The sequence below is a fragment of the Tympanuchus pallidicinctus genome, unplaced genomic scaffold (assembly GCF_026119805.1).
Source record: "Tympanuchus pallidicinctus isolate F22 unplaced genomic scaffold, pur_lepc_1.0 scaffold31, whole genome shotgun sequence".
Classification (NCBI taxonomy): Eukaryota; Metazoa; Chordata; class Aves; order Galliformes; family Phasianidae; genus Tympanuchus; species Tympanuchus pallidicinctus.
This window is the reverse complement of record NW_026294749.1, coordinates 13,052,259-13,079,761: the sequence shown is the minus strand read 5'-3', so window position 1 is coordinate 13,079,761 and position 27,503 is coordinate 13,052,259. Positions and strand designations below refer to the sequence as shown.

At 40.3% G+C, this 27,503-nt stretch overlaps 1 protein-coding gene across 2 annotated transcripts in view; it reads right to left on the bottom strand.

Moving 5' to 3' along the window:
* Positions 1-1,214: 1,214 nt before the first annotated feature.
* CTDP1 (CTD phosphatase subunit 1) overlaps positions 1,215-27,503 on the bottom strand; it is a 98,964-nt gene continuing 72,675 nt past the window's right edge. Inside the window, exon 13 of one of the 2 annotated variants that reach the window (XM_052697884.1) lies at positions 1,215-2,255. In XM_052697884.1, the coding sequence (XP_052553844.1) occupies positions 2,114-2,255 (142 nt within the window). In that variant the 3' untranslated portion in view covers positions 1,215-2,113. The other variant, XM_052697885.1, reaches the window with a different exon arrangement.

Here is a 27,503-nt window from a genome sequence, read left to right as displayed (position 1 = left end):
ATACAGCCTTTCACACCAAAAAGCTTTTCAAACTTTGCGGGTATGGAATCACTCCGCTCAGTACTAAGAGACAGCTGTCTGCAAGGAACGTGGCATCCAGCAAGCAGCTTAAGCCAATATAGAACATTGCTCAAGCCATAGCAATCTACCCATTTTTGTTTGCTGGCTATTTACAGTCAGAGCTGTCTGACTGACAGAGATCATCAACCAGAATAATTCCCTGCTACAATTCATACTGTGAAATCATTTGCAGCATCACACCGTCCTGAAAAACTGCCATTATTTCATATTACTTCAACTGTACTTAACTTGAGAAAACACTGAAAGGACCCACAAACACTGACATTTCACTGCTTCATTGCAAGGATGCTCATCCTCTTCTACACGAGGAGGCTGCACTGTATTTTGACTTCCTTTGTTGCACTTTTCTTTAGCCTTTTCTAAAGGCTATTTATTTATTATTTATAAATTATTACATATTATTTATTTTGTTATGCAGTTCAGTCTCTTGGAGAAGTGCTGCTTGTTTTCATGACAGCTCTAGAAAGCCGATCACTGCAGGATTCAGTTGTGTGGTACCTGTATAGATGTCCTGTAAGGTCAATATTTTCTTACTGAGAACATTGTATCACAGATGATGGCATTGCATTCTGAATGGAAAAGCAGTAATAACAGTAATAACTGGAGAAGATTCTCCTGTTTTCTCACCCTTCCTTTTACTGCCATTACTTACAAACTAGCCAGTTCTTTGTATAGCACCTGAGCACTAAGATCTTCTCTGATTTTACTGTTAGGTGGCAAACCTAAACATCCTGCACTAGAAAGTAATTTTAACCACAACATCTGAATTAATGAGTCTTCTTTCGTTAATGTGCTTTGGAAGAATCTCAGTCTGCAGTTGGTGGCGACTGAGAATAAATCTTAGTTCTAGCCTCAGAAATTCAATACTGCAGCAGTAATCAGTATCTTCATAGGTCAGCTAAGGAGAGAAAATGTGTATTTGGGAATGAAATAGCTCACACACTTTGCACTTCAGCGTTTCTCTTCCCTTGCACAGTTAACTCCTGAATCTCTCACTCTGCAGTTGTTCTCAAAGTTTTTTCACTGTTTTCATGCAGAGAAAAGGAAAAACAAGATGGAAAGATGCCCTACGTTTGACAGAAGCAAACAAACAGTTGTTGCAGACTTCCATGATACAGCAAAGGGAACCAAAATCTACAAAATGAATTTTTATTAAATGAAAGAAAATCTGTTTTGTGGGTCAAATATGAAATAGAATATACAAAAACTTTACATCAGATCTCTTTTCAAAGAAATTAAATCCTATCTAGACTGAAGTAGCACTCGTTCTTCCCAAGAACAACACAAATGGATGAATTTGCTTCTTACGGCAGGACAGGATCACACAGTTTGCTGTGCTAAATTTCTGCTTACAGAGAAGAAAAGTTAAAAATCTAAACGGTGTCCCTAAAGAATCCAACTACTCCACAAAGCAACTTAAAAACATGACCTCTGATCATCATCTCAGAAGCAAATGACAAGTGAGTCAAGTGCAGAGTTCACAAAGCTTGCATATGATGTTCTCTGTTTCTATACAAATATAGACTGTTTTTTTTTTCTTAATTTTAAATTTTAAAAATCCTTTTATATTTGATAGCATTTATCTGTGGAAAAGGATGATCAGTTCATCAGGTTCCTGCTGTACCACTCAAGCAATTCCATTAGTTTACCTCATCCTGCTTTTTAGGATCGTTACCAATAAACCCCAGACTGCAGCGTTTTGAAAAGTTGCTGTATGCTGAAACACAGATCTTTGTATCACCGTCCTGCATGCGGAGGTTCTGCAGAGCTCATAACATGTCTTTGGCATAGCACACCAAGTCCCATTTAATACTTTTTTTTTGCTTAAAAAAGTATATTTTCCTTTAGTAAAACACCTTAAAAACATCTATTTCTGATTTTGTAAAATAACGTGTCACCTCTTGTGTTGCTTTGCAAAATATACACACACGTTTTGGAAAAACATGGAGCACTGACATAAGGGACTCATCTGAAGTCTGATCTGCTTGTGAGAAGTAAAATATAATTAGAAATTCCATCTTCTGCATGAATGTCACATGAAGTCATTCAGTTCAGCTTCAAGTGCTGCTGCCATTTCGTCTGCTTCAGAACTGCTTCCTTCCTCATCTTCATTGCTGGATTCTTTACTGGATTCACTGGCAGCATCGTCTTCATCCAGTTTGCGCTTGTGGCCCCTGGGAGGACAGAGAGACAAAGCCCACGAATCAAGAACCAAAGCATCTGACTGCTTGTCACACAGACCACCGTTCTTGGTCAAAAAGACAAAAATTAGGCCTAAGGACTCACGTTTTTTCAGCTCCAGACAAAAAAGAAAAGCACTTACTTTCACGTGGACAAAATACTGCCCCCACCGTTGTTAACTGTTGTTGTTTCGTTCCAGCTGTGGGTGCAAAGTGCTGTTAATTTCATTTCTCCCATTCCTCTGAACAAGGAATGAAAACAAAGTTTAAAACAGTAAAAAAAAACCCAAAAACCAATTAATTTAACTTCTTCTCACATAACAAAAGAAAATGAAAGTCTGCCATGAGAATGAGAAACCAGCAGAATTCACTGTATTTTACCATGTGATTATGAAATGTCTAAGTACCTCCTAAGTTTGTGAAGATTAAACCTTAGCTGCTCAACCACTCTCACTGCACAGCTGCTCAACTTGCATGCTTCATTCTTCCTTGCTACATCTCTCTGAAGCAGCACTGGGGGTCTGAACACCTTTCTGCATGTCTCCAGAGAATGAGCCACACTGCCCAGGAAGGCTGTGGATTCTCCTTCTCTGGAGATGTTCAAGACCTGCCTGGATGCCGACCTGTGCGACCTGCTGTAGGGAACCTGCTTTGGCAGGGGGTTGGACTTGATGAGCTCTGGAGCTCCCTTCCAACCCCTACAGTTCTGTGATGCTGTGAAGCTGATGTGCACCATGCTCTGCCAGAAGAATCACATTCCTGGTTGTGAAAGATGTCCAAGGAAAATCTAACACCTCAACTGGGACAAAGCCATAAGCAGAAGAATTTGGATCTGTGGAACCCTAAAATCTCTTCTTCTCTTTGCCAAAACAGAATTTTATATCAGACATATACTTCTGGCAAAAATAAAGTCGAGATCTTGTACAGAATTCAAAATGAGCTGTAGAAATACCTCCAAAAATTACTCCTTGATCATTTGATCAAATTTCAGACAAATTTGCTCAAAGTGGGTCTCTCTTAAATATCCCTTCCAGCATTAGGTAAGGTTTCATTAAGAGGACAATGCACCCACTTGCTAGAATGAAAAATCAACAAAGTATCTTCAGCAAAAAAAAGTAATGATTTAGCAAGGACCGCTTTGTTTCTAAGAGTACAGACAAGCACCGCATAGCAAGAAAGATCTTTGATAATTCTGACTTGAAATACGTATACCTAAAATAGACTGATAAAAAGATTAAAAGTCAAACTCATGAGCTTCCAAGCAAAGCTGAAATACAAAGCAACTTCTACGCACACCCAGACGTTCTTCTTGTCATTCTTCCAGAGCCATGAGCTCTCAGACCAGACTACTTGCTACCTGTTGGCCGGCTCAGTGACACCTCACCTTCCTCGTTTCACCTGACGGATCAGGGTGTGATGTCAGCAGTGGGTCTGAATCAAAATGCAGGAGAACAGCACTGTGTTCTCTGCCTTTCCATTGGGTTCCACTGGGCCCAAAAGATACGTTGCTGCTGCTGCTTACTGCTTACTTCCTCACGGTGATGTTAGATTTATTTTTCCTCCCGTACAGGGAAGGAAACAGGAACAAGTTTGCACAAGTTTGACACAAAACTTGAGGGGCAGCTGAGATACCAGAGTCGCGACACCAGCCAGGGGGACTCAGGCTGAAGAACCGGGCTGACAGGAAGCTCCTGGAGTTACAAGGAAAGGTGCAGAACCCTACATGTGGGGAGGGACAGCCCAGGCATCAGACGTGCTGGGAGAAGGGCAGCTGGAAAGCAGCTTGGCAGGAAAGCACCTGGAGGGGCTGGTGGCACTGGCACACAGCACTGCCCTCCTTACAGACTCTCAGAAGCTGTCTGGACATGATGCTGGGCAGCTTGCTGTAGGTGGTCCTGCTTGGAGCATGGAGTTGCACCAGATGACTTCCAGAGAGCCCTTCCGACTTCATTCAGTCTGTAGTTCTGTGCTTTTGTGAGTGATAACCCTGCGAGGTGAGGCTGAAGCCCTGGTTTTCAATCTGGTCTCTGAATTCTTAAGGAAAAATGGGTTGAGGTGAAAGCACTTCCTGTGTATTTTGCTATCTAAACTAAAACGTGCCAAGGGAGTTATGGGGCACTGGGTGCAGCTTAATACACAGGGAAAAGCAGCCTCTCAGGCATTGTAGTTGTTTCTATGGATCCTACATTAGAGCCCTGCATTAGTGCACAGCTCAGATGAAGAAGCAGCCAGAGTAAAGACGCTCAGTTGGAAGAAAACTTAGTGTATTTCCATTAAATGTTATGCAAACGTATGGGGTTTGTGTTTTACCTGTTTACATCATGATGATTTCAGCCTTGAGAGATACCACACAGTTCAGTTTTAGTCATTAATTACACTACTAGCTGGAGAAAAGCTAGCTGCTGAATAAAGAAAGCAGAGCCTTACTCTGCAAAATCAGAAAATATTACTGTTGAACACGTAGTGAATTAGAAATACATGCTTGGTGCTGAGAGAGCAGTAAGATAAATAAAAACCCAGGAGGAATCTATAGAACAACGTTTGCAGTAGAAAACAATCACATTTATAACATTTCAGCTCTGGAAACTGATTGAACCGGCTGAAAAATAGAATTCACTGACAGCACATACTGCAAGTGTGCAGGTATCCAACCCAACACCAAAGGAGCTGCAGGAAAACATCCAGTAACTCACTGCTAGTTCATTGCTCCTAAAAGCGAGGAGCTGTTTACTGAATAACCAAGTCAGAAGCCAGCAGGAAATGCAGCAACACCCCTTCCACTTAAATGTACTCCAGAGCAAATACATTTCAGGGAGGACAATCAACAAAAGGCAGCGGCCTGAAGTGCTCAGGGTGACTTGGCAATTCAAGAACGGGGTGCCCGTCTACAAAAAGTCCTTCAGAAAACCTCAAGGGAAAGTCCTGACCTGTTCCCCCTCTCACCCAGCTGTATTGAGCAGCACTTCTGAAATACAAAAAAAACAGATGCCATCTGTTTTGTCACTTCTTGTTCTTTTGAAACAGAACAGCAGCTCTATTCTGCCCTAGACTTCCCCACTTAACAGAAAAAAATGTTAAAAAAACCAAAGAACACACAGGTACATGTTAATCCTCTGCTATAAAAAAGGAACAGTCTGAATGCTGCTTTTATGAAGATACAAAAACCTTTTGCTGTTTGTGTACTGTAAACTGCATCCTTGTGCATCCTAAGGATTTATATGCATGTACAGTGAGAACACCTGCAGAGCTAACTTGGATAGAAATGTGCACGGAGGACATCAATGGAACAATGCTGCGTTTTTTGCTTAGGACTTCAGAAGACTGGTAGCAGATTAATCATTACTGTCTTAAGAGAAAAGCAGTATTTTCCCATATTTGTTAACAGAATAAACAATTTCAAACACGTATTCAAATTTTATGCCCACTCCTTGGCATTTCTAGTTTCTGTGACATGCTGCATAACAATTCTGAGTGGAAAAGTGATGCACATAAAGAATCCCTTCTCCATAGTTAGGGAGAACGATCCAGCAGCACGTTACAGGCTTCCATCAGCCTCATTTGCATTTTTAAAGGTAATTTTGCTTGCCTGATGTTAAACAGCAAGCAGAAGAACTGAGTGTCATTAACTTCATCAACAGACAAACTGTCCATAAGACTTGCAGCTGTAAATACCTGACAGCTCTGTGACTAATTTGTACCATTTACATTTCCAATGCATTACACATTTATCTAACAACCAGTCCTAGGAACCCCATCAGCTCTGTCATCCTAGCCTACAGCTTTCCTTCTCACAGTCAAGTTCATCTCAAAGTCTTTGAAGCCATAATTCTAAAGCCTCTTCACTTTTTAAACCATATCAAAAGAAGCTTTTTTTTTTTTCATCTGAGACTTTTTATCTTTTTCATATCTGGGATGGGGAAATCATTTAAAAAAAAGAAAAAGAACTGCATTGTAGAAAAGCATTTAAATGAATTATCAACATACTGAAGTAAAATTTGGCTGCAATTTGTGATGATATTAAAACAAGAAGCAGATGCAGTTGTACATACATAGAAGTTACCTACAGAAAAAATCTACAGAATGCTGGTGAGAAATTCACTTGGTGATATTGCAAATGCAGAGACAGGAACTGAAGACAAAACTAAGTTGTAATAGGGCATGGTACGTGTGTGTGAAAAACCAACCAGGAAAAAGTCTTCAAAATAAACATTTGTTCACTCCATCTATGAAAATGATCACTAAAATATGATTGCAAAACACAACTACAGGTCAAACAAAAATTCCTCTTTCATCATTTAATTATCAAATTTAGTTCTCTGAAAGAGCCCAGGGAACAAAGCAGTGAAAAGTAGTCCAGTGTCAGTTGCTTCTTCCCCTCCATGTCTGTTGTTTGTAATTTGTAGCTGAAAAAGAATAATGCTGGACTTTTTTCTTTATTAATGAAAAGCAGATTTTATGAGGTCTGTTTTGCATCTCAGTGGCATCCTTTTAAGAAATACAATGCAATATAAAAATAGAAACATCTAACAAGCAACATGAAGGGAAGGGTAATGAAACCCTCATTTTCAATAAAACCAAAGAGAATCTTTTTTCTGTACCTTGTTCCAAACAACTGTACAAGAGGTCATACCACAGAACCACAGAATGACTTGGGTTGGAAGGGACCAACCACAAATCTACGCTAGTATTTAAATAAGTCATCACTTACACTCTTAAACTCCAAATGCCCACGTGCTCCACTCCTACTTTGCTAAGCAGTGAACTTCTCAATCACTGACATGCAATTACAGCCCAGGCAGCATTGCTGTAAGACTATGCTGCCCAGGCATGCTTCTGAAATCCAGCATGAAAGGTCTGTGCTGGTTTCTGCACACACACGGTCCAGTGTTCTGCAAATTCCTGTAACACCAAGAAGGTGATGCCAAGTCCTGGAAAGAGACGGGACTCTGACTGCCGCTCTGACTTCCACTTGGAGAAATGTACTGAGGTACCATGAACTGGAACTCATCTCAGCAAAACTGCTCTTTAACCAATTTTGAGGATGCCAGTCCAGTGCCTGCCTAACAAGATGAGAGGATGTGAGAGCTGAGAACATGTTAATTGAAAATCAATGCTGTGGGCGTTAATATATTACATAGGGCAGGCGAGATGATTACGCTTTCATTCAGATGTCCCAAGTTGTGCTTGAAATAGCTATTTCTTGACATGAGACACATCGTGTTATATGCATGGTTGGTACAGTAGTAAGCAATTGCCTACAGCAGACCTATAAATCGTAAGGCTCAGGTACAACCTGAGGCAATTTATCTCGTGCACCTGTGCAAGCATACTGAACTGTCCTGGCACAGCAGGCTGCCAAGCACACGGCTGAGCACAGCGAGCAGCGTCAGCTCCATTTTCACAGACTGCAGCCTATGTCTGTACCTCACCCTAATGCTATCACAGCAAAGACAACACTTAGCAACACAGGAAAAACGTTTCATGAACTCTTCCAGCATTCTCTGCAGCACTACATGATGACCCAGCAATCTGACACAGAGAAAAAAGCACAGAAGACGTTTATCGCATAGCGCCGGGATGCAAGGAGTCGGATCTCACCCAACACCACTCTGTCAGTGCTGCTCACAAAGATGTCAGAGGAAGCCCACCAATTCCAACCAACAGCTGGATGACTTTGAACTTACCAACAGTGCACTGTGATCCACTTCGCTGCTGTTGTCGCAATGCCAGAGGTAAAAAAAAAAACTATTCTGAAAACTTCTAAAACTGTTTTAACAGCAGCTTTCCAGATCTGTGAAATACACATGCTAAGGTATGCCTGAAATGAAGTTTTTAAAGACAGAAAATCATAGAGAGTATAAAAGAATGTCAGGAATTATAATGATACATCAGTCGGAAGGCTTTGTAAATTTCACTAATATGGTCCATTGGCATGGCAGTATTTTCCTGATAGTTGGCCCAATCTAGGAAAATCTAGTAACTCCCCTCCACTGAAAATTGTTATTTCTTCACAATTTAATGTTTGTTCAGGTTATTTAACACACCGAGCTAATAGTAATAATTACACTGAATAAAGCAAAACTGGAAAGCTGGATCTACAGTTTTGCTCACCCTGTGAAATCACAGATGACTCAACTATACCTATTCTCCATTATTTCATTAACTCCAAATTACTTGAAAACGATTCACGCAGTTGTTATAAGGAAATGATATAAAACTCACAACGTGGATTATTTCTTCCAAAGACAAACGAAAGCTTTCTATCATGTAAGTAGCCCGTGTCATTACCTTGCAGAAGACAACAGAAAATTAAATACCCTGCTAAGTATGTGGAAAGCAGATTGCTACGTGACACTGCTGAGATGGAAAATGCTCGGATGCATTCTGGCGTGTAATCTCTCAATCTTATTCTAAAGTAACAGAAGCAGAATGATCTGTTCACTTTTCCTGAACAACCTCTTTCTAGACTGACTGCATTTGAAATGAAACCTCCCAAGGTGGGAATCAGCCAATATTCAGGAAAAAAAAAAAGCACATCAGTCAAAATATAAGTACTTTAAAAAAACTGAAGCAGACCTTTGTTATTTGATCCAAGTTCTCTCCCCAGCTTTATCTAGTTTACAAACATTACTGTTCTGACAACAAATGTAATCAACTTGTGCTGCTAAACTAGTACTGGAAGTAGTCTGTATGCATGCACAAATATATAAAGCCCAGAGTCTTGTGCCACTCCAAGTTTCGTCACAGGAAACACTGAAGGAGGCAGGCAGTGAGGTCTCACACTGTGATGAAGGATAGCCCTGCATGTTTATTTATAAGGATTAGAGATCTAAATGTGAGCGATTGCTTTTAAAAAAGGTAGCATAGAATAAAGACAAAAAATTGGAAAAAAGTGTGAGATGTTTGAGCAAATGAGAATGTCCAGAAGCGTACACTGAAATATACATTTTTATATGAAAAAGCACCTGATTCCTCTGGGGAAATAAAATGTCCTTCATTGTTTGTTTTCAAAGCAACACACTGAATATGAAGTGGAATCCTCGTATCAGTGTAATAGAGAACACCTTAAGTTTAAAGATCAAATAATGCAAAGTCATGGTTAGAATTCCCCTTTCCTGTGATCTCACTTGGGTTTGTTCTGCCACCCAGACACTGAGGAGGAAACAAATTAGGTACCCCTTGGCATCTTAATAACTGAACTAACAGCTTAGACTCAGCAACTTGCACAAACCAAGGCCACTGCAAGTAGGATTTGGTGCCATTGGCTTAAATAATCATTTTGTGGATTTCATAAAAACTGAATAATGGTGCAGAGTTTTGTTAATTGAGGTTATATTGTAAATGTCAATTGAGGTTAATTAAACCTTAAGTTATATCTCAAGCAGCTGATTTTTTTTCCTGTACTTTGAAAAAAGTTCAATTATTACTGCTGTATCTCTATGGAGAGATAGGAACAACTTTGGGACGCAAAGATATTTTGAAGGAAGCATGGGAATGCCTCTCTGTAAAAGAAATCTCTGCACAGAAGAAAAACGTGAAAAAGAGGCAGAAAACACTCTTTATCCCCATAAAAAGTTATATTTAAAGTTAACATATTACTTCAGACATTCCTTCAAGATGTTTTAGAAAAGCCAGTAAATTACAAGATGAAAGGCAGAAAGTCAATATAGAGTGGAAAAAAATTTAAACATAAGTTTGTTAAAAACTTGGGCTAGAAATTGTTGGCTTTCCATTAACAAAAAAAAAAAAAAAAAAGAGGGAAGCAGTGCCAAAGCTTGTTTTACAAATATAAATAAATTGAATTCAATTTGTAGAAGAGCTGCATCACTTTTCCATCATTTTTTAAAGACCTGTGTAAATGATATACACAGCCATCCATCAGTTAGATAAACAGCCATTGCCAGTTTGCTGGAATGAGTGGCTGGCACACCAGAAGGCTGAACTGCCATGCAGTGAGATTTAGGCAGGCAGAATTGGTACAGAGGAACTTTCTGAGGTTCAACAAGGACAAATGCAGAGTCCTACACCTGTGGAGGAAGAACTGCATGCATCAGTACAGGACAGGGAATGATCTGCTGGCCTCTACTCTGTCCTGGTGAGATCAATTCCTGAAAAAAGACAGGGATCTTCCAGAGAGTCCAGTGGAGGACCAGAAAGAGGCATGGAGCATCTCCAGTACGAGGAGAAGCTGAGAGACCTGGGACTCTTGAGTCTGGAGAAAAGAAAGCTGAGAGGGGACCTCATCAGTGTTTATAAATATCTTAAGTGAGAGTCAGATGGACAGGGTCAGGTTCTTTTCAGTGACAGGACAAGGGGCGATGGGCAAAAACTGGAACACAGGAAGTTCCATACAAATGAGCTGCCCAGGGAGATCATGGAGTCTCTTTTTCTAGAGATATTCATATCTCCACTGGTTCCTTTCCTGTGCAACCTACAGAAGGAATGTGCTTTAGCAGAGAAGGTTGGGATGATGATCTCCAGAGGTCCCTTCCAGCCCCTAAGATTCTCTGTGATTCTGTAATACGCTACACCTTTTAGCCATTTTGTTATCCATCCTTAACTGTGCAGTAATAAGAAACTTTACATGTATTAAATCTGTATCTCTACACTACGGGGTCACTGACCATCAAAAATTCAATATCAGTTGTTTTTATACTAGCTGCCACATGACAAACTACCCAGTAAGCAGATCACAGCTCTGCAGACTAACAATACTTCATCCCATATATAGTCTACAACTTTCTTCTGTCAATATTTCTACAATTCTTATTATTAAGTATACTCAATATGTACCTTCTGTTGTGCAACTGCAATTTTTTATTGTGCTGTCCAGAAACTCAGATCCACTGTACTGCTCATCTGCAGCCTGCCCATGATTCTAGTGAGGATGTCAGCAGTAGAAAACGCTTCTTATTTATGTAGGTCACTCTGAAAGTAATGCCTCCTATCTCTTCCATGGAAGCTACAACAGATACAAAGAGCACAATAACACTATTTGCGAGAGCAATTTCTCAGCTACAAAACGCTGGTTTTCAACAGTCACCACCATTAGTTATGCATTTTTGCAGCCATAAACACGAGCCTGCATGCCATGCTTGTAAAATTCTGCACAGCAGAGGCGACCCACTGTCACTGTTGCCACTGTTGAAATGCAGCACCCACTGCCTCGCTATGCTCACGTGCATTGTTTGGTCTCCATAAATGTTCAGTAGGCACAGATGATTGGATACCATTTCTTCCACATGGAAGAATTCAATAACATACTTTTGTTTCATCTGCATTTCCATGTCGGAAGCCATTTTGTCAGAATGCCACTCTGCTGCCATCTGTCACAAGACAAAAGCATGTAATGGAATACTGATGGGAAGCTTCAACCTCTACTGCCATACCACTAACAGATGCCTCTGACATCATGGGCCAACATAATAAAATAGGAGGCGTTATTTTCAGAGCAGCCCTTGTATTATCAATCCAGAGCAAGAAGTTTCTGCTGAGCTTTGCCCTATGAGTGCAGTGGTGCCAGCCACAGCTGCACAGGAATATGATTAGCAAGTTACATGGATATACAGATACATGCAAGAGAAATATGCGAAAAGTTATTTCTCTGCACCCCAAGCCCTACTAATTCTACTGAGAGAGCCTAGTACTTAAAGAACAAGTTAACAAAAGTTAGAACAGCAACAAATTGTCCTCTCTCTAGTGCTCCCCTAGAACAAGACAATAGCACTGGAACAGACTAGAGAAAGGTCTGACATGCTAACCAAACAGGGCTTGACTGGAGGGGAGACCGGATATTTGCCTCTATGTGACTATGGAAATAAAGTAGCTTTGCAGACCCTCTCTAAATGGTGAGCAGTATACAGCTGAACCATCTGAAGCAAGGGCTCAGTACTTTGTGCTACTGCTCATCTCTTCTAGTCACTCTACCTGCCCAGCAATGGCAGAGGTAGAGGAGCCTGGCCATGCAGTAAGGTTTTGCGAGCAGTTCTGGTTCCTTCAGCTCAGTTTTTCCTCTCTTGGTTAACACCTGGAGCCCTAAAAGTCTTCTTATCATTTCAGATATTATCATTTCAAGGCAAAGACACAGATGCCTGATGTGAACTACAGTATCAGTAGATACATCTATCTTTCAATTTCTGTTGACTACATATGCAGGCTCTACAGCTTGTGTGCCTAACACAAACACAAACGTGTTTTCAGGAGATCTGGTTTATCTGATGGGTTATTTAAAACTGTCGTCTATTAAATTCTCTTTCTATACAGATATTTCCTAGGATAGCTAAAGGCACACTCAAGCCACACCAGCAAGTCTGAGAAGTGGCAAAATAAGTCTCTGAAAGGGAGATGTGAAATTCTGACTCTGAAAGCAAAGAGGAAATCCTTCTGTACAGTGTGGTGGCAACATGCACAAGACAAATGGCAAAAGATACTTTTTCCACTGGGACATCTCCTGTGAAATGGGTACTTACAACATCCATACTGTGCTTTTCGCATGCTGAGCTGATAAAAATGCACGGGCAATTTCCCACAGTCAGCTTGACACAATGTACTTATCAAATACACTCACATTTTACACAAAATTTGATCTTTTCCAAATGGAAAAACCTACCAGGAGTTCAGATGATGGATGAAGAGCTCACAAGTGGAGTGAGCTAACCATCTGTATTTGTTTTGTATCCCTTGCATTAAGAAGCAGCACTGCCCTTCCTCCATCAGTGTTCTCAGCACAGGCTTCAAGCAACCCTTTTAGCTGTTGATATACACTGCTGCTTTGCAGCCATCACAGACTTGCAGAAGTCAAGATTTGTGTGCATTAGTTGTTGTGTGAAATACATTTTTTTTTCTTCTTAATAGTAGTTTACAATGAAAGACTTAAAATCTTTCCTAATAGTTGTTAATGTACTTCTTGGTTTCCTTATTCTCAAGAGATATTTAAATATCCATATATTTTACTAAGGGAAAACTTCAATTGTTTAACAGCTTATGAACTGTACTGAAGATTCACTGATGGGAAAGACTCTGATTAAATTACTGCATGGCATATACTAGACAATCCATCAGAGACTTCATGTCAGCTTTCTCACTGGTACATAAACTGAAGCAGCACGTCACCAGCTTTCCTCACCCTGAACTTCTACTTCTTTATCCCTCACCATTCCTTTCAGGTCACAGTTGCAAAAGAGTACTAATATCTGTAGATGGCTGAAATGGGGGTGGTGGTAATAAGAAGTGCTTAAATATTCACCAGTACTGGGGGAGCTGTTTCACTGATGAGAACAGGAACAGGGTATTAGGGCTGATTGCTCCTGTGGAGAAGCAGAAGCAACTCCAACTCCAAAACAATTCGATACCTAGAGCTTTTTACTTGAATTAAATCCTGCCAAAGAAAGGAATTGGAACCACTCCCTGCTTGTAGCACAAGTGCTCTGAATTATAAGATAGAGTGAAATGGTTTTCCTACTGTTCCCCTCATGGGAACACTAAGAACACAGGATGGGTTTTAAGGACTGGTCAGAAAAAACCACTTTGCTTCAGAAGAAAAGGTGACATTTCTTGAGCATATAGCAGATCTTCACTGCCCTTGTCCTCCTGCCCAGCATGCCTAGTCAGCTGCCTTTTTTCAAGTTTTTTTCAAGTTGTTCCAGCAAAGCTGAGTTGGAGCAGCAAATAATACAAGGTGGCAGAACACATCCTTAAAGCACATCCTTAAGCAACTAAAGCTGGGAATTCTTCACTCATTTCTTAGTTACTTGCAGCCCTAATTTCTGCAAATATAATTTGTGCTTTTGGAACTTTTTTGATCCACATAAGATATCAGAAGCACATCTCTCAGCTGGGCTACAGAGCCAGTGATCCCATGGGATACTCTAAACAAAGCAACAGACAAGAATCTTAAGAAGCAGCATTACGTATCAAGAACTCCCCCATCTGGGAGCTCAGACTGTGTCAACATCCAGCTCCTGTTTCCCTGGGTTGGGGCTACGCTGGGATCTCATCAGCACAGGCCTGACTCCTCTTTCTTTCACCTCTTTTACAGGTTCTAAAGACTTACCCTGGGCTTTTCTGCCTCCCAGGTATTAACACTCCTTTCTTTCAACTCTGACCTCAGCAATGCTCATTTTACAGTCGACTTAACAGTGATATGCTACGAGGCAAACAAACATTTGCTCCTGATTCTGAGACAAACTCATCTTTACCCTGGAAGCACAAGAAAAACAGAGCTAGATAAAAAGTTCACTTAATTTTTCCCCCCTCTCATCAGTCTAGAATGCATCTTAAGCTCAATCTTGAGGTCCTGGGATCAATCCTCCCACTGCAGAAACACTGCTTTCAGTGCTTTGCACTTTCTTCTTCAACTGGTCGCACAAACAGAAAAGAATCCTCTGCTAAAAGGCCCATCTTTCTACTCTGTCCTTTCTCTCTGATTTTGTGAATCTCTCTCACTTTTCAGGCCTCACTGTTTCCAAAAAGACAGTAACAAATACTTAATTTCTGTAGTTGGCTTCTAAGAATCCCAGCTGTTGCAGCCTAGTGTTCTTGCAGATGTAAAATTATTTCTCCTCAGGTTCTAGATACTCCATTGTCCCAGGGTAAAAGCTATAGTTAATGGCCCTGTAGTGATGGAAGGCAATGACTGCAGAAAGATTTCTACTTCAAATGCAGTGAAGCATTAAGGACAAATCAATTTAATTACTTTACACACAACTCCTAAGTTATACCGACGTACACCAAATCATTACAGATGGTAAGTCAGAAAAAGGAACGTTTAAGAACGAGATTCCTATATAGACTTTAGTATTCATTAGGACGTTTGACAAGTAAAACAAGGTAAATGCTCTTATGCTTGATGGCCTGCATTACAGTTCCAAACTTCTGCTGCTGCAGACTAGAGAAAAAGGGCTATGTTAGATTTCAGTGCATTTTGCAAACACCAGCACACTTCTTGTAGAATGTGAAGCCTATTTAGTGTTAAAGCAGTCAAGAAAATAAAGATCTTTTGTGACAACACTTCCCTAATTTTAGCAATATGTAGAAGACTTCTAATCATCTGTGCAGGCAGTAAAAGAAGTCAAAGCACAATGGTCGTTCTAATCTGTATTTCAAAGCGTTTTGGAAATTCCCACCTGACGTAGCCCAACACACAAAGCAGTGATTTCAAATACCTGTATGAAAAGCACTGCTGTGTGGTTTACAAGTCCTTTAGCAATTCACAGTGATTTGAACTCTTTGCATTGAGGACAGAAATGTGAAGATACCGCAGAATCACGTCAAAATACCTCACTCAAGTTCAAATCACTACTGTTCAGCTTTTTTACTGAATAGTTTAAAAATGTTTAGAGAACTGTAATAACTTACATTGGTCCTAATGTAAAATTAAGTAGATTTGGAATTTAGGTCATAGTTAAGTGGGGAAAACCTTGCTTATTATATCACCAAATGCTAGAGAAACTCGGCAAAAGTAACATCATATCCATATGGAGAGAGAACTACTTTGAAAAAAAAAATTCCCAGAAAAATAAGAAAAGCTTCAAGAAAAATCCTACTGCTGTTTAAATTGGATAGGTTTGATTTGGAAAAAAAAAAAAACCAACCAAAAAAACCAACTATTTTAATATTATGTTACTTATTACGTTATTTACATTATAATGTTAATGAGGAACAATGTAAATTCAATTGCTTAGGAATACTATGTACGAATAGTAGTTGAGATGTTCTCTCCAAGAAGAACCACCCTGGGAGAAGCTACCAAAACTGAGTGACATACAGCCAGTCTCCTTAAACTTCAGCTATGGTACAGCCATGTAAGATTTCTGGGGGGGAAAAAAAAGTACTAGTGACAATACTGAACTTCATAACATCATCACTGACCGCAGAATAATAATTAACAGCACATTCCCATGGTAACTACATTCTCCAGCCACAATTATTATTAGGCTACAAGCACCTGTGAAGGCCTAGGAAGCATTAATGCTGTGTGCTAAGCAGCACAGCCAGCTGTCACAGGTCAGGTGCTGTGCATGTAATGTGTAAATCACATCCACAAGTCACTTATTACACATGTAACTACACCATTGTGCAGCTTCTGGAATTGCCCATCTACACTTTTCAAACGCTCTGCTTTTACACAACCAAAGCTGTAGGGCAGTTCCACAGTATAATCAAACTACTTGTTCTGTGCATTAATTCTGCACTAAGGTTTGCTTGGAAGAACCAGAGAACTTTTAGATCGTACAGCTGGTTTTCTAAGGGCCTTAAGGAGAATGAACATCTCTATTTTAGTGGTGAAAAAAACCTCTACGGAAACTCAGCAGCCTGACACTTCTTGCAAACATACATAAGCTGTGCGTTTAGGAAATAGAGAAGCAGGAGACCCGTTTCAGTCTCTTGATCTAAATGTGAAGCAGCACCTTGGTTAATTTTAGCTCGAGTTAATAGTCTAAATGTAATAGCATAAATGTGTGAAAGTTTACACTCTTACTGTTCTGAAACTTTTCCTTACCCAGTTAATGATCTGATGCTTTCCAAAATGCATGTTCCTCTTTAATTAACAGATATTGTGCTGGGCTTTTGAAATAACTCATCAGTTAGCAGCTCAGAGTATTTCAGAATCTGTAAGCAGCACGTCCTTCTGTGATTTCCCAAGGCAGACTTTCTATCTCTTGAGCTACTTATCAGCAAAGTATGCTTGCAGTCTTGGAACAAAGACTTTTAGCTTAAACAGTTGAATAAGTACACGTTTGTTTCTCTACTGTCTGTGCCTCTCAACATGTAACTAGGTGCATCTACATTTCTCAATAATCTTCCAGTATTATCTTTAATCTGAGAATCAGTAATTTCTACATGGAACTACTTCATGAAGGAAATAAATCAGGCTAAGGAAAGAAAAAAGAAAGAGACTTGTAGAATGTTAGCAAAAAATACAGTTAGGAGATACACACACACATGTAAAATGTTTCTCCATTTTGACATGGTTAGTAACAAGTGCAATAACTGAAAACTAGAATTTCTGAAATTGCTGAGTTATTTCTTATTTATAGCTTATATATAGCTTATATATATATTTATAGCTTATATATAAGCTTTACTCATATGCAATGACTTTTTTGTGACACAGAATTATCATTCAAATGCATTTTTGTTGAATGTTAAGATTCAAAAAAGTTGAGTGCTACGTCATAGAAGCATTGCAGCACAGACAGTGACATTTCAGAGGGCTAATCATACATATACATGATTTGCATTGTTCTGATGCTATCTTACTTCCTAAGTAAGTATCTGCATTCAAAGATTTGCCTGCTTTCCACACGATTAGTAGTATGCTTTGTGCAAAGGAGAAAAGAAATATGAGTATGAGCAGCATTTACCTCTGGATAAGTTGTAGCTTGCTGTCTCCTTTTAAAAGCACTGCATTTCTCCCTTGAAAACTGGTTGGAGAAACCTGATATAATTAAGAGGAATTAAAACTAGATGATGAAAAAGGGGCTTGGTGGACAGCAAGCTGAACATGAATCACCACTGTACCTTTGCAGCAAAGACAACTGCAAGGGTATCCTGGGCTGTGTTAAGCAAAATATTTACCAGCAGATTGAGGGAAGTGATCCTTCCCCTTTGCTCAGCATTGGTAAAGCCACAGCAGTACTGTGCCCAGCTTTAGGGCCCCCAGTCCAACAGAGATGCAGACATACTGGAGAGTCCAACAGTGGGCCACACAGCCAACAAAAGCACGGCAGTATCTCTCTACAGTATGCTGGAAGGTGGCGACAGCTGCATCTACAAGGAGTCCTGGGGATGGTTTTATGTAGTATGTACATCTCTGAAAGGAAGGTGCAGCGAGGATGGAGCCAGGCTCTTCTCAGTGGTGACCAATAACAAGACAAAAAGGAATCAAAACAAACTAGAACACAGCAGGCTTCATCTGAACACCACGAAGCACTTCTGTATGGTGTGAGCAACTGAGTACTGACACACAGGCTGCTCACAGAGGTGGCAGAGTCTCCCATACTTGGAGAAACTCTAAGCTATCTGGAGATGGTCATGGATAGCTTGCTGTAGGCAGCCCTGCTTGGGCATGGGGTAACGGACTACAAGGGCTCTGGAGTAGTTTCAGAAGTCTGTCCTCAGCTGGAATTTGGGAAGTCAAGCAGAAGCAGGGCTACCTGCAAAATTCTGCAAGTGAGAAAGTTTTTTCAGAGGCTCACGAAAGCTTCTGGAACAAAGTCCTACAGAAATTATGGAATACAAACTTCCACCAGCTTTCTTTCCAAGTGAAACATCCCCTTTGCTCGCCTGGGCTTCTTTAGGATCTCTCTAGTTTCATACCTACATTTCTGTATGTAGATAAAACAGATTTTCAAACAGGAACACACAGTACTGCATCACTGAAAATACCAAGCAGAACTACAACAAGGCAGTGACAGAACTGAATAAATTGATCAGTACATTTTCATCTGTCTGCTTTTTTCAGTACTGCAGCATTTAAAAAATTACTCACGGATCTAAAACTGAAGATAATATGAATTGCCTTGCCCTTGGTCCTTGCTCTTGTCTTTCATGAAGTCTTAAGCCACTGTGAGAATCACCAGAGAGGCATACAGTCAGAAAAAACCCAACAAACCTCACTGTAAATGTCACAAGCAAGAAGTACTGTCTGTCTAAAACCCAAACATAACTTTTTAGTAAAGATCCAAATTCTAGATCCCATCTGATTTGGGGCTAGAAATTGAATGCACCTTTGACAAAGTCAGACAGGTTTTTAAGATTACATCATACACAAGCCTAAGATGTATGAAATAATGAAGACAACATTTTACTCAAACAATATCTCAGGATAAGTGAATGTTTATGCAGATTACAAATAGCTTGTCTAAAAGTGTAATTGAAAATAAAACCATGTTTTGTACATCAAACTTCACATCAAAACTTCTGCTAGGCTGCTTGTTTTCCCAGGTAAACAAGGACTTACCTAAAAGTGAATTCTCTATAAAACATGGCAGCTTTTCTGAAAAGTTGGGGACTGGCTCACCTTTAAGTCTTTTTGAAGACTGCAAACGTGGTTCAGATAGACAGCAAATTTTCTAATGTCAATGTAATTTATTCTATGTAACTGGATGCTTTATGGCTAATAATTCTATCATTTTCTGAATACAGAGCATATTTTATTTATGCTACAAGTAGTATTTTATCTATGCAAAATCAAAATTAAGAAAAATAAACAGAAATAACATGCTTACATGCTTGAAAAACATTTCATTTAGAAAAATACTGTCTGCTTCTCCATGTAAATATTTTACAGTTTGTACTTTTCATTGCTTTAGGATCCCATAAAGAAAATACAGTAGGCAAGCTTCATTTCAGAACTGCAAAGCCCTTAACTTCAGTCAGCTACAAGGTTAAAGAGGGTAATGCTATGGCATATTTTCAAGTACAAAGATTTGGGGTATATTTGATGTTGATGTTTTTCATACAACAAATTCTTACAAACAATATATTGCAGGGGTAAAGCCAATTGTAGTATCACAGAAAACAAAGCTATGAGGCCAGCTGTAACCCCTTCTAACCTCAACTTACTATTCAGATTCACTCCTTCAACTCTCTCTCACTATTTTCTTAACATCCAAATGCACACTGTTCCAACGTGATTAGTGAGCAGATGGAAACACAACTGTAATGTAATGTGCAACATAACTAAATTTGTAGTAGATAGATTTTTAATAACAGCTTGAAAATTTAGGTCATTAAATTCATTAACAAGCTTGAAGATACGAATGTCTCATCTACTTAATTGAGTGCTCATGTAAAAAACTAAGTGATGCATACATTTCACTATGCAGCTGATCTTACCATTCACCAGTGGCACTCTTACAATTTCAGTAATCTCCCACATGAAATTTTAAAATAGAGCGGTGTACTGCAATGTGTCAACATTTAAATGACCAAAAAGAAATACAACGCCACGGTCTTTGATGTAAGAGACTACCAGAAATGATAAAATCGGGTAAAACACTGAACACACAGCAAAGCTTAAGTGGAATATCTGAGTTGATCTACTTACAGTTGCCCTGTTGACACTGTATGTACTGAAGAAATTCATTCAGCACTGATGCATACGAGCCTTATGACTGATTAAAGGCAGAAATAGCATTTTATTCTGCACTAGCTCTAATCTCATAGTGTGTCTTGAACGTTCATTAGCAGCTCGAACAGAGCATGGAAGTTCTTGCAGCTAAATCCCAGCCTACATTCACGTAAAAGGACTGATTCATGTACTATATGGCCTCCCTGGGATGTGCACCAAACCATGGCAAGCACTGACAATCTCAAGAGTAGCTCCAAAGACACACTACTTCTGATCTGAGCTTAACAGCAACGTAGACAGAACCTTTAAGTGCCAGAGCGCACTGCTGCCTGCTCCTCCTCAGGGCTGTGTGCCACATACACAGACATGGCTGCTTCCATTTTCACTTCTTTCAAACATTTACCATCACGTGTGCTAGTTTCCTCTGCAGGATGTTTCTGAAGAAATTTGAAAGAAATCACGTCTCTACACAACTCTAGTGCAACTGGTTTACTCCATGACAGTTCTGTACACTGTCCTTGTTAACCCTTGTTGTGACTTACACTACTTTGGAAGAGGTTTGAGGTCATCCAAGCATAAAATGAAAGATGGCTAAGAGCTCCACGGAGAAAAGAACCTGCATTTCATTCAGTCCCTCACAAGAAGGTGGCTATTTTACGTAGGTTGCTTCTATTTACTTCCATGGAAACGACAACAAAGAGCACAGTAACATTACTTGATAGAGCAAATTCTCAGCTGCAAAACATGATTTTTTCCATGTAGTCATCACCATTAACTGTGCGCTGCAACCAGCGAAGAGCAAAAGCCTGCATGCAATGCTTGTAAAAATCTGCACCAGTGCAGGCAACCCACTATTTCCCAGTTGCTGTGACAGTGTCATGGCTGGGAAAGTGCTGCCCACACAGCAGACATTACTTTCAGAACAGTCCTCATAATTTTCTGAAGAAAACAATATTTTTATATTATACTTGATTATAATACATGTTGGCAATGATCCTAGGACACTTGGAATATGGATTATTACACTGATGAAATCACAGTTGAACACGTGATGTGGTAGCATACAAAATGTCCAAATTCTGCACAGCAGAAGTGAAAGCAGATGAAGGAGCAGCAACAAAACTTTTCCTTTTTGGAGATGGATGACAGTTGGAGCATTTTAAACTATGAATTACTGATTTCTAGACTTGTCCAGGAGAGTTTTTCTATATGAGGTCATAAAACTTAATTACTTTAAACGAGGAATAGAATAGAAAAATTCTTTACCATAGCAGCAGAGAAAAAAATTAACCATAAAAGCTAAAACTGGAGGATGCACAGATCTGCTGTGAAGGTTCAAGATATTAATAGAAAGATAACTTCTCTCTAAAAACCAAACAGATTTGGATAGCTCGTATCTCAGAAATCCCCCTGTGGAACAGTTTGCTCAATTAGATAGCATGTAATAGCAAATAAAGAGGAAAAATATTTTTCACTGAGAACTTTGAGCTTTTTTTTTTTTAAACTGGTGTTACCCACTCGGACTTACTGGAAAGAAATGCTTAGTTTCAATGTCCTTTTACAAAACTACTGTCTTTTTTATGGCAAGTCACACAATGACTTCTATTTGTTGAGATTAATTATTTCAATTTTTTAATTTTTGTTTTAAAAAACAAATTAATGCTCCTTCAGCAATCAGTTTAGTCAGGCATGCCTGACTTTTTACTGACAAAAAGCTTTAATTTCAAATAAAACAACACACGAAAAATATCACCACACATTTATGCACCTTACACCTTGTCTATTTCTCTACTTTCAGCATTTTGTCATCCACCTGCAGGTTTATGAAGGTGTTGAAAACCCCTCCTCTGTACCTTTACTTATTACTGGTAAAAAACAATGCTCCAACCCCGCTACCCCCCTCCCCCCCCCAAAAAATAGTATTACATACCTATTTCTCAAACCAGCATTTTCAGAAGATCTAGATAACCCCTTAGATGTGACATACCATAGGTATACTTCCTAGCTTCTTTTTGGTGAATGGAAAAAGGAAAACATTACTCCCATTTTAAAGAAAGGTAGGAAGGAAGACCCAGGAAACTCCAGGCTGGTGAGCTTCACCTCTGTGCCTAGGAAAATCACGGAACAGATCCCTCCTGGCTGTTATGTTAAGGCACATGTGACGGAAGGAGTTGATGTGAGAGAGCTAGCATGGCTTCACCAAGGGCAGGTTGTGCCTGACCAATCTAGTAGCCTTCTATGATGGAGCAACAGCATCAGTGGACAAAGGAAAAACAACTCATGTTGTCTACCCTAGTTTCTGTAAAGCCTCTGATAGGGTCCCATACCACGTTCTTATTTCTAAATTGCAGAGGTATGGATTTAAAGAGTTGAAAACTCACAGGAATTGGCTGGATGGTTGCAGCCAGAGGGTTGTAGTCAATGGATCTGTGTCCAGGTGGAGATCAGTAATGAATGGTGTTCGCCAGGAATCTGTCTTGGGATCAGAGCTCTTCAATATGTTTACCAATGACACAGACAGTGGGATTCAGTGCACTCTCAGCAAGCGTGCTGTTAATGCTGAGTGGTGCAGCTGATTAAACAGAAGGAATCATAGAGTTTTTTGAATTAGAAGGGGCCTTTAAAGGTCATCTAGAATCCAACTCTCCTGCAATGAACAGGGACATCTACAGCTAGATCAGGTTGCTCAGAGCCTGGTCCAGCCTGACCTTGAATACCTCCAACACCTCTGTGGGCAACCTGTTCCAGTGCCTCACCATCCCTACTATAAAAAACACTTCTTATAGCCCCCCTACAGATACTGAAAGGCCGCTATCAGGATGCCATGGAGCTTCTCCAGGCTGAACAGCCCCAGCTCTTTCAACCTGTCCTTGCAGGGGAGGTGTGTTCCATTCTTTGGACCATTTCTGTGGCTCTCCTCTGGACATGTTCTAATAGCTCCACGTCCAGGTGAGGTTACACCAGTACAGACTAGAGGGGCAGGATCACCTCCCTCGACCTGCTGGCCACACTTTTTCTGATACAGTCCAGGACACGATTCGTTCTCTGGACTGTGAGGGCACACTGCTGCCTCATGTCCAGCTTGCCATTCACCAGCACCCCCAAGTCCTTTTCTGCAGAACTGTACTCCATCCTTAGATCCCCCAGCTTGCACTAATAGGTAGGGTTGTCACAACCCAGATGCAAGACCTCGCACATGGATTTACTGAACCTCATGAGGTTTACCTGATCCCTCTGCACAAGCCTGTGTAGGTCTCTCTGAATGACATCCAATGTCTTGGGTATGTCAACCATACCACAAAGCTTGGTGTTATCCACAAACTTGCTGAGAGTGCACTTGATCCCAGTGTCAGCATCACTCACGAAGATGTCTAAGAGCACAAAGAAGGGAAGGTCAGGCTTGAAAAGTGGGCCCTTGAGAACCTAATGAGATTCAACAAGGCCAAGTGCAGGATGTTGCTTTTGGGTTGGGGTAATCCCACATGTATGTACAAACTGAGAGAAGAACTCATTGCGAGCAGCCCTGTGGAGGATTTGAGGGTTCTGATGAATGAAAAGCTTGGCATGAGCCAAGAACACGCCTTCAGCCTGGAAGACCAGATCCTGGGCTGCACCAAAAGAGGGGTGGCCAGCAGCGTGAGAGAGGTGACTGTCCTCCGCTCCGTCTTCACGAAGCCCCATCTGAAGTGCTGTGTCTACACCTGGGGCCCCCGGCACGAGAAAGGTACAGAGCTGTTGGAGCAGGACCAGAGGATGGCCACAAAGATGATCAGAGGGCTGGAACACCTCTCCTACAAAGAAGGGTTGTGGGAACTGGGCTTGTTCAGCCTGGAGAAAACAAGGCTCTGGGGAGTTCTCAATGTGGCCCTTCCAGTACATGAAAGGAACTCATAAGCAAGACAGAGACTGACTTTTTACGTGTTTTGACAGTGATAGAACAAGAGAAAATGGTTTTCAATTAAAAGAGGGGAGAATTAGGTAGACATTAGGGAGAAGTTCTTTACTCAGAGGGTGGTGAGGCACTGGAACAGGCTGCCCAGGGAAGTTGTGAATGCCCCAACCTTGGAGGTGTCCAAAGCCAGGCTGGATGGGATCCTGGACAGCCTGATCTAATGGATGGTAACTCTGCTCAGGGCAGAGGTGCTTGAAACTAAATCATCTTTGAAGTCTTCTCCAACCAAAGTGGTTCTGTGACTTCTTGAAGAGAAAAACTCCTCTACTTTTACAAGGCACTCATTATAGCAGATTGGAAATCTACTTTAATATTGAAAAAAAAGCAGGAAAAACTAATATTTGTCAAAAGAAGACTTCCAGAGAATACTGCCTTTCTGTTACCAAAAGTTTGTAGGAAGATTATGAACAACACAGCACAGCTAATTTGGTATAATCTTTTCTCATAAATCAGTTTCGAATCCTTTGTAAAGAGATTTATGAAGCATTACAAATCCTTTTGTGTGTCTAACAAAGAAAGGAGAAACGAATGAGGTAAGTATAAGATATAGTCCAGGCATGACTACCAAGCAGAATATTGTTACTATTTTACAAATATTGTTATTGCAAATATGAGTGTGTGAAAGAGCTACATGATTCAATCTCGAAGGACAAAGAGATTTTTTAATTATTTTTTCATAGGACTTACAATCAGTGTAGTAGCTTTGAAATAGCAGAGTATTAAAACCTTTAACAAAAGCCTTTAACAAGCCTTTTTAAAGCCTTTAACAAAGACTGTTTGCAAACTAATTTCTGTATGCATTTATTTTGGATAATTTGAAAATTTGAAAGCGTACCCAGTTTGGGCAAACTGCCTCAGCACATACATTTTAAAAAGAGAAAATAAAGGGAATATTAAGTAGTAAGATCATTCATCATTTCCATGGTGTGTGTGTATGGGGGAATTCTACAAATTGGGCATGGAAATATGCACTTAACTCACTAAGCCACCTGAAATTTCAATCTGAAGACAGAACACGTCACTGACTTTCACCAAATTTGTGTTCTTCATACTCCTTAAAAAACAAACACACGCCAAAACAAACCTAGAAACAAACGAGAAAAAGGAAAACAGTTTTTCTGCCCAGATAAGGAAAAAAGGTGCGGAACAAAACCGTACTTTAAACAGAAGTGCACAGAGCTCTAAAAACAGCCAGAGGCTGATTACTGCCTGAGTAGGAGGCAGGGATAGCACAGGGATGCAGTGGCTCAGGGATCTTTATGCCATCAACTCCCGCCATGGAGCCCAACAAACCTATTCACAGTGAAAATTTTAGATAACTCTGCTCAAGAGCTTTTTTAGACGACAGATATTTCCTAGTAGAAGAATGGAGGAATATTAGGCTGGCAAAGAAATTCCTGTAATCTGCTCCCAGAGGATGCACTCCTTTACCTTCCTTAACTAAATTACTTGCCCTTACTAAGGCTTTCCTAGAACACAATGTATATTTTCTGTTATGAGACTACAAGAGCAGTGAGTGGTCAAGATGTAGCTTGTCTTCCCAGCCAGGTGTAATAAAAAATCCTTACATTTCTTCTTGTTGCTACAGAAGCAATGAGTAGTTTTGCTCTGACAGTATAATCTAACACCATGGTGAAAAATACATCCAAGGGTTGTTTTGACTTCACTTCTGTCCCAGCCTTCTCCTCTGAGAAATACCCAGCTTCACGCACTGCCTGCAGCTGACACTCTTCAGGGTAAAATTCACACTAGGATCTCCCATTTTTCTCCAGTAATCAGAAGGGACAGATTAAGAAGACAGATTAAAAAAACCTTAAATCACACAATCCTGGAATCACAGAATGGCCTGCGTTGCAAAGGAGCTCCATGCTCACCCAGTTCCAACCCCTGCTGTGTGCAGGTCACCAGCCAGCAGCCCAGGCTGCCCAGAGCCACATCCAGCCTGGCCTTGAATGCCTGCAGGGATGGGGCATCCACAGCCTCCTTGGGCAACCTGTGCCAGTGCCTCACCACCTCTGGGGGAAAAACTTCCTCCTCATATCCAACCTAAACCTCCCCTGTCTCAGTTTAAACCATTCCCCTTGTCCTATCACTGTCCACCTTTGTAAATGGCCATCCTCCCTCCTGTTTCTACGCTCCCTTCAAGTACTGGAAGGCCACATGAGGTCTCCCCACAACGAGTTTGGGCATAACAGCATTTTGTAAGAAAAGACAGAAGTGCGTTACCTCATTACTGAGGAGACAAAACTCCCCAATCATTTTTGTTACACAACTGTGGTACTAAAGAATTAAGCATACACAGAAAGATCAGATGTAAGAAACCACTGACATGTAAAACCAAGGAAAAGCTTTAAATGAGTTAAATCCAGAGAACAATCCTTCAAACTGATCTGGATTAGCAAACTGCAGCACTGCTTACAGTTGCAACTGAAACATGAACAATTCTATACGGTTGCTAGTAAGAACACAGAATAAGTTTTCCTAAGTATATTTGTGGTCAAATGGCATCCTTAAAAGAAAGAAAAAAGTATCTAGTTTGGAGAGAGTGAGTGGGGTACAGAACAGAAGTATGCTGCTAGGAGGAAATTTTAAGACTAGAATTTGCAGCTCGATTCTTTCTTCCATTTAAAAAAGAATTCTGCACTCACAGTCATAAAACGAATCCAGCATAACTGATTTTGACAGTGATTTTCTAGACATTTTTAATTACTTTCCAAAACTGTTGAAACCCTCCTGCTAAAAAAAGAAAATAATTTTCAAATAAATGAGTAAATACACACCAGTGAAGTAACCCACCAGTATATACAGGAGTTTTATCATAAAGATCTCTAATTAAAATCACTTAAAGGTTTGGACAGTATTTCACTCCGATCAATTCTACTTTCCACAGAATAGAAGGACTAAAAAACACACATCTTTGATTCACAGGCCATGGCCACCCATTACCTGAGATCTAGTACCCTAAAATGAAGGGTAACCAAATCATTCTTTTCAAATAATGATACCCCATCATCTGATCCACTTCCCCCTCCTTTTTTCTTAACAGAACGTTTTCCCCCCAGCTTAAGTGGGGAAACCATTCTTACTGAACTAGTCCAGAAGCAAAGAAGTGTGAGGTGTGGAGCAAATCTGAAGTGTTTCAGCTCGAGCAGTTTGTCTGTCAAAGACACAGGCCACTGGAGTGGAGTTATGTAAGAAAGAGTCATTGGGCAAC